At 42.4% G+C, this 17,088-nt stretch overlaps 1 protein-coding gene across 5 annotated transcripts in view; it reads right to left on the bottom strand.

The window, feature by feature from the left end:
• Positions 1-323: 323 nt before the first annotated feature.
• SH3RF2 (SH3 domain containing ring finger 2) overlaps positions 324-17,088 on the bottom strand; it is a 103,461-nt gene continuing 86,696 nt past the window's right edge. For all 5 annotated transcript variants that reach the window (XM_035105342.2, XM_035105346.2, XM_035105344.2 and 2 more), the window contains 5 exons: positions 16,964-17,058; positions 15,424-15,594; positions 7,678-7,913; positions 4,476-4,831; positions 324-2,829 (listed from right to left, as the gene is read on the bottom strand). In XM_035105342.2, coding sequence (XP_034961233.2) covers positions 2,536-2,829; positions 4,476-4,831; positions 7,678-7,913; positions 15,424-15,594; positions 16,964-17,058 — 1,152 coding nt within the window. In that variant the 3' untranslated portion in view covers positions 324-2,535. The remainder of the gene's footprint in view (positions 2,830-4,475; positions 4,832-7,677; positions 7,914-15,423; positions 15,595-16,963; positions 17,059-17,088) is intronic.

Below are 17,088 nucleotides of genomic sequence, written 5' to 3'. Positions count from 1 at the left end.
ATTAAGGGATACCTGACTTCACGAAACTAACATGGGTAAATAAAAGAGCACAATTCTACAAAGGTCAGAGAACTGGTTCTGCAAACAATATGGGGATGCATTTTGGCTCTGAAGGTAGGTTGTCTCCGAAATAGGGGTCAATGTGGCATTTTGCTACAAATGAAGATGAAAATGTGGTTGACGTTAAGCCAGTGGGTACTCCTAGCAACCCCTTGTTCTGATTCCAAATGAAAACTCTTCCCCTGAAGTGTTGTCCAACCTGGTGGGAGCAGCAAACATCTATTGTGTCACTTTCGTTCGTTCTGTGCAATCATCCAAGAGCGTCAGCTCCCAACCTTTTATTGAAATGACACAGCAGCTTCCATCACAAAATCTCATGCTCCCTTGCTTTGGCCGGAATGCGTGGCTTTTGAACTAGCAGTGGGAAGAAAATAAACAATGTTCTATCACAGAGCACTATTCTAAACATCAGTCGTAGCTTGGTTAAAATGATATGGCATTTCTGATTCTGCTTATTGCTGAGGCCAGCTAGCCAGAGAGATCGAGAGAGGCTGGGAGTAAGCAAGCACTGTGGGTGAGGCCTGCTGATAAGGTAAGCAGGTGGGCCTGAGGAAAAGGAGGGCCTTCTGCGGGGTGGAACTGGCTCCTCTTCCAGTAGCATCATGCTGCTGCCTGTGGGTAAAGATGGAAGGCAGGCAGAGGAGTGGCTACAGATCAGGAGGACCTAGGTGGATGCTGAATGGAAAATGGGATGGATGGACCAATCCATTTTCAATCCATGTCAATTTCAAATGTGTTCATTCATAAGTCTCTTCTGTTCCATTTTGCAACAATCGGATTTTTTTTTTAAAAAAACGATTGTACAAAAACTTGGATTTAAATAAATACCGTGTTTCTCATATTATAAGACACGTCTTATATTTATTTTTTCCTCAAAAAAATACACTATGGCTTATTTTCAAGGGATGTCTTATTTTTTCCCTCCTCCTGCCGTGGCCGGCATTGCTGCTGCACCTATCACTATGTCTTATTTTCAAAACAGAGTGCTTTTTTCTGGGGTCATGCAGGGGTACGCATACCCCTAAACATTTTGTGAATCTTTGTACTTTTGTCCATTCACTGTATTTATTTTTAATAAATAAAATAAAATGGTGGTTTTCTTGAGTCAAAATGAGAGTACCCCTAAACATTTTTAAAGAAAAAAAGCACTGGAAATACGTATACATACTTGGATACTTGATTTTTTTCTATGTGTGAATTTCTAATAAACCGTACATTTAAAAAAATCATTTCTGTATATGTATATGTGTGTGTGTGTGTGTGTGTGTGTGTGTGTGTGTGTGTATTTGAGTTGAGAATCCTAAGAATAATTATGTTCCAATCTGTGTGTTAGTCTGGCAGGTGCAAATTAGTTTTAGTTTTAAATGTGAACCAAATGAAGTTGTCCTCCACCCCTAGTCCACTTCCAGGTCAACTGGGATGCTTACCTGTGACAAGATGGGATGCTTACCTGTGTAGCCTGCTTGTATGCTAGTTTTCTCTCATGTAAATCCCATTGCTTCTAATGAGGCTTTGTCCCAAGTAACTGTGGGTAGGATTTCAACCTTAAACCATGCACCTTCCTTCCTAGGTTTTCAGGATGAGTTTCTCATATCTTAAAGCATATTTGTGAATTTGTTTTGTTTGTTTTTGATAACTTGGAATTAGTTTTGGTTTTGAACCATAGGGTTACTAGCTATGCTTGGTGCAATGCACACTAGAATCAGTCAGCCAATCCCATGGAAGCAGGATCCAAAATTCATGGTTAGGAATATGCGGTTAATGGATTGTGTTTCATTATCTCCCTTGATTTACTACTGATGAAGCTGGGGAACATTTTATATTTCTAAAAAATAAAAGAAAATCTTCTTCAATGCTTAATATAAATTATCTCCACATACTTTAAATGCATACTGCGAAGCTAAACAAAATATAAGGAGAATTTGATAACTGAGCCAGAGCTGGGGGTGGGTGGAGATAGGAAGCGGTTTCATCCACTATAAAATTAAGAAAACCAAAGTACAGAGAAGGTAAGGGTATAGAGAAGAAGTCTTTTTCTGACAGGTTTGCTTTTCCAATTGCATTGTACAGTGCTGAACCTTTCTTAGAAGTTTGTCTTTTGAATAGCCTGCCATACTCACAATCTATTCCCCTCTCCATCATATTTTTTATCTACTTGTGGCAATGGAATTAATTTTGTGATAGTCTTTGCATATGGAGAACAACACATCCATGATGCACGCTTGCAGCTTGAGTTGCAGATGAAAGCCACTCAAAAAAGACGCTTCTGTCCAATATTGGGGGGGGGGGGAATGGCATTCAATTCACTACATCGCCAGCAGTGGTGCAGGTGCCTGAAAGAAGCCCAGCTCTTCTACGAGACTTAAATTTGTGTTGACAGATTGGACCTGAGATCTATGGCATACGCGGTGGCTGTTGTTAGCTTCACTTTGGACATTTGTTGTCATTCTTCTCTGTAAGCAATCTAAACTACGTTTACCCGTCTCTGTTTTCAGAGATACTATTGTAATGTTTTTTTGTAGGAAAGGTCAGGTGGCCTGCTTGGCCAGAAAGGTCCAGTGATGAGGTCTTGGGATGGGACATCCTCCTCTGAGAAGCTGGACTAGCGATGATAATGTGGGAGTAGAGAGCTGATATCTCAGGGCTCTTGGGTGCTTCTGTGACCCCTCCCTGCTCAAGTTTACCACTGGGGAGGGTCGGTAAAGGTAGGGAGCTGTGCCTCTTGGATGGTGGTGGGCTGGAGTTCTGAAATCTCACAGTTTTCACTTGCTGAAAGGGAAGAGAAACCAGGAGTTATTTCATTCCAACAAGGCTGCCACCAGCATTGTCTTGGCTGTCTGTGGTCATGACAAACAAACAACTTTTACATTTTCTTTTACAACCAGTTTTACCTTTCCTTCAGCTAAACCAGGCATCCCCAAACTGTGGCCCTCCAGATGTTTTGGCCTACAACTCCCATGATCCCTAGCTAACAGGGCCAGTGGTCAGGGATGATGGGAATTGTAGTCCTAAACACCTGGAGGGTCGGAGTTTGCCTATGCCTGGCATATATTCAACACACACAAAAACAGCGACAATTTGTTGTTGACAAAGGACAGCTGGACAGTAGCTTAGGGCCTCATCAAACCTAAATCCGGCCCTGCTTGCCACTGCTGCTTGGGACCAGTGCCATTCTCCTCCCTGAGCTTGGCAGCAGCAGCTCTAGCAGGGGAAATAGGGCCGAAGTTTGGGGATGCCTGAGCTAAACATTAGAAAGTTAGTGTGACACTCGTTTTTGTTCTACATATAAAAGTGTGTTGCATTTGAAGCTATCAATTGAGGAGGACATATTTCTCAAAAGTACATTATATACGTCAGCTAATTGTTTCCAGTCACTTTTGCCTTCCTCGTAATCCCACTGGATCACCTACCCATTTTACAGCCGAGTGGATTTTAGAGTGTCATTTGGTGTAAAACCAAGTACAGTAACATGTTAGCTTAGAGTTTTGAGAGATACAAAAGTTTCCTCAACTACTTTCTCACTGGTCCACTCCACTCCAAAAGGTACTAACAGTCAGCACAAATACATATTTCGTCTTGGTAGTGGGTGACCAGAAAGTTCCTGATTCAGAAATCATCAACTCACTAGATGCATTTAAGGAAGTCATCATCATTATTTGTTATTATCATGGAGACAATTCTGTTACAGGGTTCTTGTAAGGAGCAGAGGGGGCAAATGTATGTCAAGTTCTTTGATTCCTCACAAATGCTATGTAGATGCTTAGTGATTATTTCTTATTTTGCTCTTGTATTACCTATCTTTACACTTTGTGTCTTCTATTTCCTTTTGGCCTGGGTGTCTGAAACGATTTATCCCAAAAACCTAACCTTCAGGAAATAGAAGAACTTTACCACATATTCAGCAACTAGACTTCCTGTGGCAATGATAAATCATGTCCACAGTTTCCATCTTTTCATTTCAATCCACAAACTCACCATGACATGGATGATTTTTGCTAGCAGATTGCAGAGGGAAGTGAATGAATACCTTGGCATGTTGAGAGCGAGAGAGCGAGTGAGCACTGAATGTTGAATTTATGGTGATGTTAGGCTAATGAGAAACTAACATAATGGGGAGTATGCTTTCACAATAGGGACATGCTTCTTGAGAAATCATGAATGACACATACAGGAGCATGATATAGAATCCTAGTCCTGTTCTGTCAACAAAAAAAGTCAATGTAATCATTACATTGTAATGTTGAGTTCTTTGGTGAATACCTTCTCCACCTACCCTACCAGGTAATGGTACGTTGACTAGGATGTGTCCTGTCCTGCAGTTCTAATATCCCATATCCCCACCTGCACCCCAAAGCTTTTCATAATCACACTTGCAGTATAAAGCTACCCCTGTGGTGAATTAGACCCAGTTTTACCTTCTCAGTGGTGTTCCTGGACGTGTCTGGCTTCACCAGAATGGAGGGTGGAGCCGATGCAGGTGGCTTTAGAGCTGACTCGTTTTTTGTAGGCAATTCCTTGGTGTCCAGTATTACTGAGCTACACACAGAAGGAGCTCGGCTATTCCCGCTTCGGGGCACTAATATGAATGAAGAATCATGGGAGGAATTCGGCCTGCTTCCTGTGTCAGCCGTGCCAATCCCTCGGGGCAGAGAGGAGATATGTTGATATGGTTGAGATTGTTGCACTCGTGTTTGGGTGGCAGGAGTTCGCCTGAGGGAGTTGACAAATGGAATAAGAGCGCCTGGTTGCAAAGGTTTCTGTAAAGATCCATCTGGGGAGGCAGAATTCAAGAGGAGATGAGGATTAAAAGATGATAATAAACCCTTTGCAGCTCATGGTTGAAATTTTATATAAAAAGGATGGGCCAAAATTGCTGAATTGCAGTACTTAGCTGAATTTTAGTCTTCAGGCTTATTGGAAGCCACTCCAAATACTTTTAGAGTTTTAAGGGTAGACAGAAAGTTGCAAGGGATCTATAATACACTGGGAAGGCACATGCTCTGTATGCAGGAAGTTTTAGGTGTGTTCCTTTATAGCTCCAGTTCAAAGAACCTCAGGTACTAGGGTGGGGGAAGTCTCCTTCCTGAGAATGTGGAGAGCACCTGCCTGCCACTCAGACTGGAGAATACTGAACCAGACAGACCAGGTGGTCTCCAACCTGGAGGCACACTTGGAAATCTTGGAAACTGCCACGGGCATTACAAGATGACCCTTGTGGTGCCTTCCAATTGTACAATTCTGTGACTCTATGAAAATCCCCACTTCTTCTCACAGAAGAAAAATGAATGGTGCTTAGAACTTCCTCTCAAAAATGCAGAACACTGCACTAAAAGCAGACAATTCCCAACTCCTTTGTGGCCAAACTCCAATTTTAAAAACAAAAACCAAGAGGGGTATAGGGCCTTGGTGGTTGCTGGGAGGGGGGATGTCCAAGGGCACCATGGGGTACAAGGATGCCTTGCTGGGGACCCCAGAGATAGAACAAGGGCCTGACTTGGTATGAAGCGGTGCCATCTATTTGGTCTTCACTAACTTATTAATGGGACTTCTAAATTATTCAACTGCTGGCTGAAATTTACTAAAAAAGCTGATTGTATTTGATGTCCCACAGCTTTCTTTTGTAATACTTGCAATGGCCCAACCAGTTTCTGTAGCTAAAAATGCTTCTGTAAACCTGCTTTCTTTTCCCCTACATTCTGTGGAGTGAAGAGGACTCGTCATAAATGAGCTTGCTACCTTTATTTTTTGGTCCTTTACCAGCTGGTAGAGGGTGTTTAACAGGTGAAGTATCCTGCAACCACTTTAATCCCTCTGACAGAAAAATCTTCATCTACTAAATTTCTTACTTTCCTTATGCAACTAAAGTAACAGAAATAGGGCCAGTAAAATCATGGCAACCTAGTTGTTCTCCGCCATGTACATTTGATACAAATTCCTCGTCTTCCTCGTCCTTCAGAGATCTCCATGACTGTGATCCTAACCCATTTCCCATCCTTTTTTCCATTATAATCCTGAATATGGCCTCCAACTCTTACCATCATTCATCACCCCAAAATCTGCTCCTTTAAAAGAGTTCACACATTTGCCTCCTTTTCTGTCCTATCTTCCTGGAGCAGCTTCCTAGAGCACCCATCACTTTCTTCCATTACTGCCTCAAAATGCACCTCTTCTGCAGTTTGCTGAAGCCTTGGATTTAAACCCTTCCTTCAGACTCTGGTTGAAATATAAGCCCAAATATGTGTCTTATGTATTTGCTCACATTCACCCCATTAAATTTGCTTCTCCTCCTCCTCATTTCCCCCCCCACGGGCATGGCTTTTAACCTATGTTAATCTGTAGGAATGAACATGAAATCTTTGTTATCTTCCCAACCTCTTTTTTTCCATTTGTTTTCATTATCGAAGACGCCATTTATTTCATAATCAATTATCATAGAAATCCATTTGTAGATTTCACATTGGCTTCACTGTCCTTGTTTCATGGTGGCATTATTTCCTTTATTTTTAAAAAATGGTTTTAGGCAGGAGATTTGTTTTTTGTGACTGTTCTAATCAGCTGCCACTTTATTGATTCATAATGCACCCCACCTTGTGGTGTTCTGCAGCACTCTGTTAAGGAAACACATACAGAAAGATTCCCCATAATCGTAGCTGCTACTCCTCCCAAATGCCCACATTCATGACATCCAGGGCATTGTGGGTAAATAACAAAGCAGCCTTTAGCACCGCTGACACTGCTGGAGACATATACGCATGACCTGGCCACACATCCCACTGAACATTCATACAACTAGGTATGAATACAAATGGGAGTCCTGAATTCCTTCCATTCCTCTGTGTATTCATTTTGGAACAAAGGAAACGTGACCTGGATGGGCCCTCATTTGTTCTGAAACAAGTGCACACCTCTATTACTCTTTAAAGCACCACATGCAATGACGGTGCTATATAAATAATAATAGTCCTGTTGCTGCTGAAACCCACTTGTGGGCCATTCAACAATTCAAATATCAACATTTATATTTTGGACATATTACAGTTTCCAGAATGAACACTGCTCTGCAGCAACCTTGGTGAACTCCATATTACAACTCCATATTTGTAAATTTGCTGCCAACACTTCTACTTTACCCTGGCAATCTCAGTTTTTTTTTTAAATGGGAAAAAGTTAACAAAGACCCCGAAGATCCAATGAGATACACAGATATTTAGCTCTGTAACGGGAAACTTTTAATATCTGATGCATTACAATTTTTTATGTGCTGTAAACTGTCCCAGAGTGGCCTATTATTATTATTATTATTATTATTATTATTATTATAGCTTGCATTTCTCTGCTTAGTAAATAGTGAAACAGATGTGGCTATCTCTGGCAAAATAATAATAATTTTGCCACACATTTTGGGATATGTCTCCAGCTCTGGCTAGTACATCCATGCGTTTGGCAAGACAAGCTTTCAACCCAACTGTATGCATGCAATCAGCTCTTCAGGAGGCTTAGCCTAGCATTTCTGTTTATTGCATCAGCCCCGAGTTTCAATGTGCTAATTAAAGGCTTCTAGTCATCTCTCAGCCACTTGGGAACAGGTTCATATGTCTCTCTCTCACCAGGACTTACTCTTCCTACTGCTGCCGCGTCCTCTCCTCTGTGGAGTTGTGTGCCCTGAGGTGCTTGGCACAGAGACATTCCTCACAGGTGAGGCCAAAGATGTGGGCATGAAGGCAGATTTCAAAGGTCTGCTTTGCCTTGGGCCCTTCTCTGAGATGCTTCCCTGGGAGGAAAGTGAGGAAGTGGATAATGTCCAAGTCGCATAGAGGGAAGGCATCCTTGAATCAGGGAAGCTTGAGGACTTCCTGGTTGTTTAGGAGAGTCAAATGGGAGGGAGAGAAAGAGAGAGAAACAAATAATTAGGGAGCTGCACAATTCAAATCCAGGAGTTTTGTTACCTAGTTAGAAAAAGAAGGGCAAAGTGGGAAATCCGATCAGCAACCATGTGTACATTCTGAAATATCATTCCACTTTCATCTTTCTCCAGAATTCTCTCTCCCCCCCCCCAACTGCTGTTCAGGAATTTCACAATAATTATATTAATGACAGAGGCTATGTTCCCACAAAACAACAACAGCAAAATCATAATCATCACCACAACATCTTTTAATGATACAGGCCATGCAATATGGCACATAACTAATGGGCATTTGCATTACATTTCAGCATGTTAAAAGAATACACCTCACAATTACTTATTACTCTGGTTCAAATCTGCAGCACAAATGTTTCTGAGAAAACTCTTGGTGCTTGCATGCTAGTGCTAAGAATAAATCCACAGAAAAGGGTGATCTTTCATAGCTGATAACGTACTGCCTGAGGTTGCCTCTAGCCTGTTAGTATTTTGAGTGAGGGATTCAAACAGACGCTCTGAAAATTTAAGTTATGGCAGTTGGAGCCAATTAATGTGCTTTGCTGCCCTAGTGCAAAGTCCTTTTAAAAAATTGACATTTAGTGGTTAAGAAAGTGATGGGGAAATGCACTGAAAAGTGCAGAACGGACAAATGATTAACGGGAAGACACAAGGAAATCAGTATGAATGCTCACTGTCGTAAAACCTCCCCAAAACAAATCAGAACAAATGCTCAATAAAGACCAGACATACCCTAACCTCCATAAAAGCTTTGTGTAAGGATGAACGCTCAATGAACAGGTCGTTTGGAGGAGCCCACACCAAATGTTTTTTGCCCTTGAGACGACTGTAATATGTGGTTGTGTACAGTGACCCTTTTCGTAACTGTACATGTAAAAAAACCCACACGATTACTGGATTGTAGGTATGGGGCGATGGTGGCACAACGACAGGTGGAGGTGGCAGTCTTTCCCATTGCTGTTTCTGATGTTGGCAGGTATTTAACCAACAGTAAAAAAATGGTGGGGTGACTAAATTATGGACATTTTTGTGCACTAATGTTTCAGAGAGCAAAGTAAATAACTTTGAAGTAAAAAACTGGGGAGTTGGGAGAAAGCAGTGAAGGTAATAAGTATGTGCAAACATATCCAGAGTTAATTTCATATTTACTAGTTTGTATAGAGGGGTGAGCAGGAGAGCAGCTGCAGGATTTATTTTGCCTATCAAAATTTAAGGCAGCAGGAAAGCAGATATAAAATGTGAGCTCTTGGTGGATTCAAGCTACTCTAATCTTTTTCTCAGGGAAGAGAACAGCGCACCACTAAAGATCAAATTAGCCGTGGTGAAATAATCTTGCTTCATTTTATAAACTGCTGCTTTTCTGTTTTGCTGTTCACAGTTTACGGTGGTGAAAAAACCAACAACACCCTGTGCTGCTTAATAGGCAAAAAATGACAGGCTGTGCTCTCCCAATTCTCCTTAGCTGCCTGAGTTAAATTCAGATGGACCAATTGATGGAGCACCAAGGAGGCCTGAAGGAAAGACCTGAGGGAGTTTTTTGTGCTCTTTGCAACTTGTGGTTCCATTTCCCAAGCAATGTCTGCCCCCCCCTCCCCAAAGTGTGTTGCTGTCACTTCTGATTATTTCTTTCTGCATCTGCTTTCCCTGACGAGGCCACATAGCATTTTCACCTAAATCTGTTAAATTGCAGAGAAGGCCATCAATCTTCCACTTTGAGCAGGGTGCTTAAATAACCTTCCTAAGTGCTCCTAATTTGCTCAGGAGAAACTGAGCCATGGAGAAGTGTTTGTGCCAACTCTTCTGAGAGAGGGGCTGGCTGGGGGAAAGGCAGCAACTTCTGTCACTCCTTTGTTACCTTCCTGTCGTTGTTCTGTGCTCTGGAAAAAAAATGATTTATGATTTAATAATGGGGCAGTGATTCATCAAAATAACCCAGGCATCCATTTATTATGAGGTGATTTCCAAAGGAAGACACACAATAGCAGGCCTTTAAATTGGTGTTCATGATGGAGGCACTTTATGAAGCTGCGTCCGAAGTCTCTGGGCTCTGCTTTTGATTGTTTGTTTAGTTTTATCGATGAAGCAGAGCCATGGTGTTATCAGAGGCCATATTCTGGAGAAATGAGCCAGAGAGATGAAGAATACTCACTGGTTCATTTCAATGTGAAGGAGTTTAGTGGATAGCAGAAGGGATAATTCTTGGCCCAAAGTAGCTGTGGTGTCTCCAATTTAAACAGTGCAATTTCATGTGGTGAAATATAAGCAGGGGAAGAAATGAGTAAAAGTGTGTCCTCAGTAAAAGCAATAACATGGATAGTTAGGTTTCTACTAGGGCATTCCATATCTCTGACAAAAGACTAAAACTTGGCATTTTTCATTCAGTTTTCCTGTACTTCATACTGGGTTGTTCAGATATTACGTTTGCGGTTGAGATGATCACAATCAACTCAAGCTACACTGTGCCTAAGAAAGACAAATAGTTTTCTTGAACTTAAAGCAAGATATGGAAAGAGTTGAGACCCATCTGAACTAACTCTGTTCAGTATCATGGTTGACAGTGCAATCCTACACATGTCTACTCAGCTGTAATTTCCACTGAGTCCAAAGGGATTTACTCCTAGGCAAGTGAATACAGTCATACCTCGGTTTAAGTACGCCTCAGTTTGAGTACTGTGTTTTCAGTTTAAGTAGTCTGCGGACCTGTCTGGAACAGATTAATCCACTTTCCATTACTTTCAATGGGAAAGTTCGCTTCAGGTTAAGTACGCTTCAGGTTAAGTACAGACTTCCAGAACCAATTGTGTTTGTAAACCGAGGTACCACTGCACTGAGATGCAAAGGCCAAATGACTCAAGCTTGTCCTTCCTTTCCTTTTCCTTGTTTCTATTGCCCATTTTGTCAGGCACAAAAGATTACAAGGCCCCAAGTAAGTCCATAGAGCTTTTGTTTTATTTTGTTCTGTGAAGCTACAGATCTTCTTATGTAGGGTAGCCATATTTCAAAAAGTGAAAGTCCAGACACAAAAGCTGTTAAGCTCTCTCCCCCCCGCCCCGGACATTTTAACCGATTTTGAAAATTCTGCCTAGATGCCATTTTGGACAGACAAATCCAGGCTATGTCCTGGGAATTCTGGATGTATGGCAGCCCTATCATACATTTTTCACCACTGTGAAACCCTGCATTTATGTTTACTTGCTCTTCTCACCCACCCTTCCTGCTGTTCCCCTACATTAACGCCCTAGAGCATTCCCTTCCCACCTCATGCAACGACAAAGCTCCCTTTTCACCTTCCCAACCGTTTCCGAAGCAGCTTCTACTCTGCACCTTCACCTTGCATCCCTGTTTTCACCTTCAGCCCCGTGTCTCCTTGCCTCTCCTTTTGTGCAGCCCTCCCTCCTTGCACACAGACCACCACCATGGTGACCTCCTTGTATTGCAACTACCAAGCAACCTTTCCACCTAGTGCTTCTGACCTGGAAAATAATGTTCCTTTCACATTGCATTACCTATTGCATTGTAGAACTGTGGCATTATTATTATTATTATTATTATTATTATTATTAGCAGCAATATGAAGTTCCAGATTCAATGTAGTTATTCGGAACAGGTATTTGATTAACAAGCAAAACACCCATACAGGTGCAACCTACATCAATTGAACTGAACCTCCTCTAACTGACAAGATAACCGACAGGCTTGCTCTGAAGAGTCTATTCACCATAAAGATACAAGTAACCTATGTCACCACTGTGAGTGCACAAAGAGAGAAGGGATTCCAAACTTCAGCTAAGGTACTGGGAAGATCAGTCACAGAATATGCCTTACAGGCTACAGGGAAGCATCAGTTTCTAGGGGGATGAGAGGCATGGAGTGGGGAACATACCCAAAGATTCCTGCATTCTCCTAACTAGGTTCATGAAAATCTGAACGACAAAACCTGACTTGTAGCAATAGAAATTACTGTTTATTTTTTAAACATGCGTGAGAATTAATAAATTAATGTTGTTTTGCTTTGTTTTGTCACCTGCTTTTTATATTTCAGTCTTTGAGCAGGGCAATAATGACATAAAATACTACTACTAAAATACTACAGAGTATACCTGAAGGAGCATTTCCACCTCCATCATTCTGCCCAGACACTGAGGTCCAGCACCGAGGGCCTTCTGGCAGTTCCCTCGTTGCGAGAAGCCAAGTTGCGGGGAACTAGGCAGAGGGCCTTCTCGGTGGTGGGCAGATGTCAAAGAGGAAAAAAAACTACCAGACTTTTAGAAGACACCTGAAGGCAGCCCTGTTCAGGGAGGCTTTTAATGTTTAATAGATTACTGTGTTTTATTTTTCTGTTGGAAGCTGCCCAGAGTGGCTGGGGAAACCCAGCCAGATGGGCGGGGTATAAATAAAAAAATATTACTATTACTATTATTATTATTATTACTAATAATAATATACAGGATAATAAAAACATTATACAAAAATTACAGGCTCTATAAAAACAAGTCCAACAAATAACATTTAAACAATGAACAACTCCATAATAAAACAACAAAAAATAATGAAATGACAACTCCCCTTGTCTTACTTGACTGACCCTCAAACAGGTAGGCAACTTGTACTGCATTTAGCAGTTTCTAGTGATTTCAGACAGAACTGCGTTTATTATGAAGAGGAAAACTTTCAAAGACTGGATGAGACTTGTAAGGTGAATCACAGCAGGAGCTAAAGTCTAAAGTCCACTGTGGATTTCAACTCAGTATATAACCCCCCCCCCCCAGAATACTTTTTTTAAAACACCCCCCCCCCCAATATTCCCCAGATTTCTACAGGTCATCTACTTCCTTCGAGTAACTTCAACAACTCACTTTTACAATGGCATCCACCTCTTCTACTCTCTCATTTCAGAGTAAGGGAGGTACTCAGAGTAGGCCTATTGAGTATAATGACCTGGTTTAGTCATATTCATTCATTGAATATGACTACCATAACAGTTTGGTGTGTGTTAACAAAGCCATACTGGTTTGTTATGATTACGTATGAAAATGGAGTTAGTTGATCTGGGGAGTTGTTCATCTTTGCACATATTCTGCCTGCACTGTCATCTATCTATCAGTGTCTATTTGTAATAGGTGCTGCTGGAAGCTAGAACAATCCACAATTAATTTGTCAGGAGTCCAACCTGCCAAAGAGTAATTACATCACAGAATTGTCTGTCCTCTTTAAGCAACAATGTTACTTCTTACCGCCGGCATTTCTACAGTCTAACTCAGCCTGGTGCCCTCCAGAAGTTTGGTACTCCAACCCCTATCAGCCACAGCCAGTGGTAGTCCTTAACATCTGGTGGGCATCAGGTTGGAGAAGGCTGGTCTAAGTCATGGTATCTCTATCATCATTTCTTATTGTATCTGACTCAATCAACATTGTTTAGATAAATGTTTTGCTAATTTGTTTCTGGTGACAAGAAGACGCGTGCTTCCGTCAGTGGCAATTAAGCAGTAATGGCAATGAACTTCAAAGGTAACTTCACTATCCAAATATAAACTTCCTCAGAACATGGAGGCTCTGTTTGGATAGATATCATGATTAATAGCTATGTATCTTGTTGCTGGTAAGGAGGATGCAGTAGGACACAAACAAGCTGTATCTTAATTCACCCTTTGCTTTTTCACAGCTTCTGACTCCTTCCTCTTTCCCCTATATTTTTTATTATCTCCACTAGTGCCTTCCTTTCATTCTTTCTTCTGGGAGCCTCTATCCTTCCAAACTGTCCTTCAGACCAACATCTGAAGGACAGACTGGAAAGGGACTACAACTATAAGGATTTGACATCCATCTTCCACAAATTTTTATCCAACACTATTTTAAAGCTTATGTGCCTTAGTGCATTGACACATGACATGTGAAACATTGCTTGCTTTTGTCTAACCTGAACCTCCGGTTGGCAGCGGCGTAGCTAGCCGGTCGGGTGCCCGGTGCAGCAAGTGCGCCCTGCAGCCGGGAGTGGGGCGCACTGCGTGGAGCCTCTCTGCCACCTCCCCCTCAGCTGTAGGGCGGCTGAGGAAGAGGTGGTGGGCAGACGCAAGCCCCACACTACCGTTTCAGGCAGCGCAGATCCTGCAGGCGCCCTAGCCACCACGTCACTCCCAGGAGAGACGTGTGGCTTGGGCACGCTGCAGGCCCCGCAGTAAGTGCCGGCCCCCGCAGTGTGGTGCCCAGTGCCAGCCGTGTTTTGTTACGTTAGTTGACTGAACTAAAAAGTTTCGTGATCCCAATTTTTTATCTATATATAAAAAAAACCTCAGTTTCATGAAGCGGTTGGTCAGTTTCATGAAGCGACCATGGCCTCCAGGAGATGCTCTAGAAAGAGGCATGGTGACTGGCAGCTGCTCATCCCATTCCTCATTACTTGGTGGTTGATTTTATGGCTTTAACAATTTTCCTATTCCGCTTCCTTCCGTGCTAACTGTTGGAGAAGATACACAAGACCCTTCTTTCATATTGAATATAAAAGGGAGCTCTCATTAGCATTAACACAATGGTATATATATTTTAGCTTCCTGATGACTCATCTGAAATATCCAAGATACCCTGGATGCAAGGGAGCCGACATGTGCCCTGGATTATGCGAGCCCGGTGCGTGTGACGTCATGATGCCACGTGTGCCCCCCAGCCTCAGAACCTGACTTCTGGTGGCACCCAGAGCCCCCTATGGTTGGTGCCCCTGCCTGGATGGACCAATGAATAGGCTGCATTGTAAAAAAAAAGGTCAACTTCAAATGTAAAGGAAGAAGTCTGCCCTGTGGCTCAGTTTGTATAGCCAATATGGCAGCTCTTACAGATTCAGTGGATGCTGGCAATAACACTAATGCTAGGAATAACCATGATTTCATCTATCAGACAAGTAAAACTCCCATAAAGTTCATATGATTACTTGCAAAACAGATGAAATAAGGGGTATTGTGCCAGAAGAGTTGCACAAAGTGTCACTGACAATTCATAACAAATAAAAAAAATTCTTTCCAGTAGTACTTTACAGACCAACTATGTCATTGGTGTGAGCTTTCGTGTGCATGCACACTTCTTCAGATTCATACCAACTCTTGGATGAACATCTCATTATGTTCTCTGGGCTTTAGCTGTGTTATCTTACCAGAAACAAAATTAGCCCTAGCTTGGATTCATTGCTGAGCCACTACAAAAGTGTTTTGTGCTAGGTCGATTAACTAATTGCTATAATATATTTAGAATTTTGCTTAGAATTTTTGTACTTTAGAGTTTCTAAAATGCTTGTGGGCAGACCTACAGCCCCATTCCTGTCATTATCCAGTCATGTTGAGCCAAATAAAGTTCAATTTGGGCTGCGGAAAATTCTACATTGACACTTTTTTTGTGTGTTACTCACATATCTCCCCCTACCCCCATTCTCCATATATTAAAAGCATAAGCCAAACCTGAAAAGTGGAGCGACGTAATTGCTGGGGAAGATTCCAACCTTTCCTGTAACCAGCGACATTCCTTTTAGCCAGCCTTCATGGTATTTTCCCAAAACACGGATACCTTCTCCTTTTTGCAACTCTAGTTCGTCTGGACTGTGAGCTGTGTAGGAGTGCAGAGCAACACACCTGGTGAAACAGAAGGAATTGAATGACGCTACGTACTCAGAAGAGGCAGTTCCATTTATGCAATGCGACGAGGCTATGACACAACTACCTGCTCCAAAACCACGCTGGGAGCTGTGGCTGTGACTTCTGCCAATCCAAAAGCACCGTGTCTGAGCCCTCTTCAAACAATGCTTCTGCCACACAATGCAAGAATGTCCCAATAGCTCCTGAATAAGACTGAGGGAAGGCAACTCATCAAGAATGCTGAATGGATGGGTAAAAAATGTGCAGGGCAGGGCACTCCCAAATGGGCTGGGTTAATGTGCTCCGTACCAAAGCAATAAAGTCAGGATTCAGAAATGCACTGAGATGCATGAGTGGAGGAAGAGAAGAACACCAGCCCAAACAAGAGGTGTGCCGAACAACACAAAAGTCATGCCCACACCACACATTTAAGACACACAACTTCCCTCAAGGAATCCTGGGAATTCTAGTTGGTCAAGGGTGCTAGGAAGTCTCACTCTGTCATGGGAAAACTACGGATCCCAGGATTCTTTGGGGGGAAAACGTGTGCTTTTAATGTATGGCGTGGATGTGACCTATGTAGCCGAGTATAAAACAAGAGCAGAATTCCTTTCAAAACCTTTAACAGTAGGACAGCCTTCACCCACCTAGAATCCTCCAGATGATCTGGACTTCAACTTCCATCAGCCCCAAATGGCACATACTGGGAAGGCTGCAGCAGGGAGGTTGCACCTAATGATTCAGAACCAGTTTTCTGGTCCTCAGGTCTGTTGTCTGGGTACCTCCTTCCTGTCACATGACATTTCAGTAGCTAACCACCCAAAACTCACCCCCAGCCCAGAATATTCATGAACATTCAGTAGAGCATGAGACTCTTAATCTCAGGGTCGTGTTTTCAAGCCCCATGTTGTGCAAAAAATTCTAGCATTGCAGGGGGTTGGACTAGATGACCCTCGTGGTCACTTTTCAACCCCACAGTTCTATGATTCTTCAGGTTCTGCAACTCAAAAGCGATCACATTTACTAATGGGCCTCATAATTCTGGGAGTTGAATTTTTAAACCGATCTTCTTGCCCATGCTAAGTGTTTTGTATGCCCACGTGGGGTTCTCAGAAGCCAGTTTAAATTTCAGATTAACTTGAATGAAGTATCTCTGTAAAAAGTGTTGTCTCAATTTTAGCTGGTGCTTGTGGGACGCTAACCCCACAAGGGCTTCTTCTTCACCCTCTTTTCTGTATTCATTTACTCCTGTGAGCGGGTGGGGATGGGGGATTGGCAGCATGTGGCATGGTTGCTAGGCAACAACATCTCCGGCCCTAGCCAAAGGCCCTACCCACCTAATGAATAAGGACTTAGTTTTACGTACATATTCACCGGCAGGTGTTGCTGTAAATGAGGCAGAGTGACAATGGCTGTCGGCTGCCCCAGGGGCCCAGGGGCCGAGTAATAGGAAGTGCTGACCTGTAAACAAGAATAAAAGAATCCAAATGA

This window comes from Zootoca vivipara, chromosome 2, assembly GCF_963506605.1.
Source record: "Zootoca vivipara chromosome 2, rZooViv1.1, whole genome shotgun sequence".
Taxonomy (NCBI): Eukaryota; Metazoa; Chordata; class Lepidosauria; order Squamata; family Lacertidae; genus Zootoca; species Zootoca vivipara.
The sequence above is the reverse complement of the archived record's forward strand: the minus strand, read 5'-3'. Positions and strand labels throughout refer to the sequence as shown.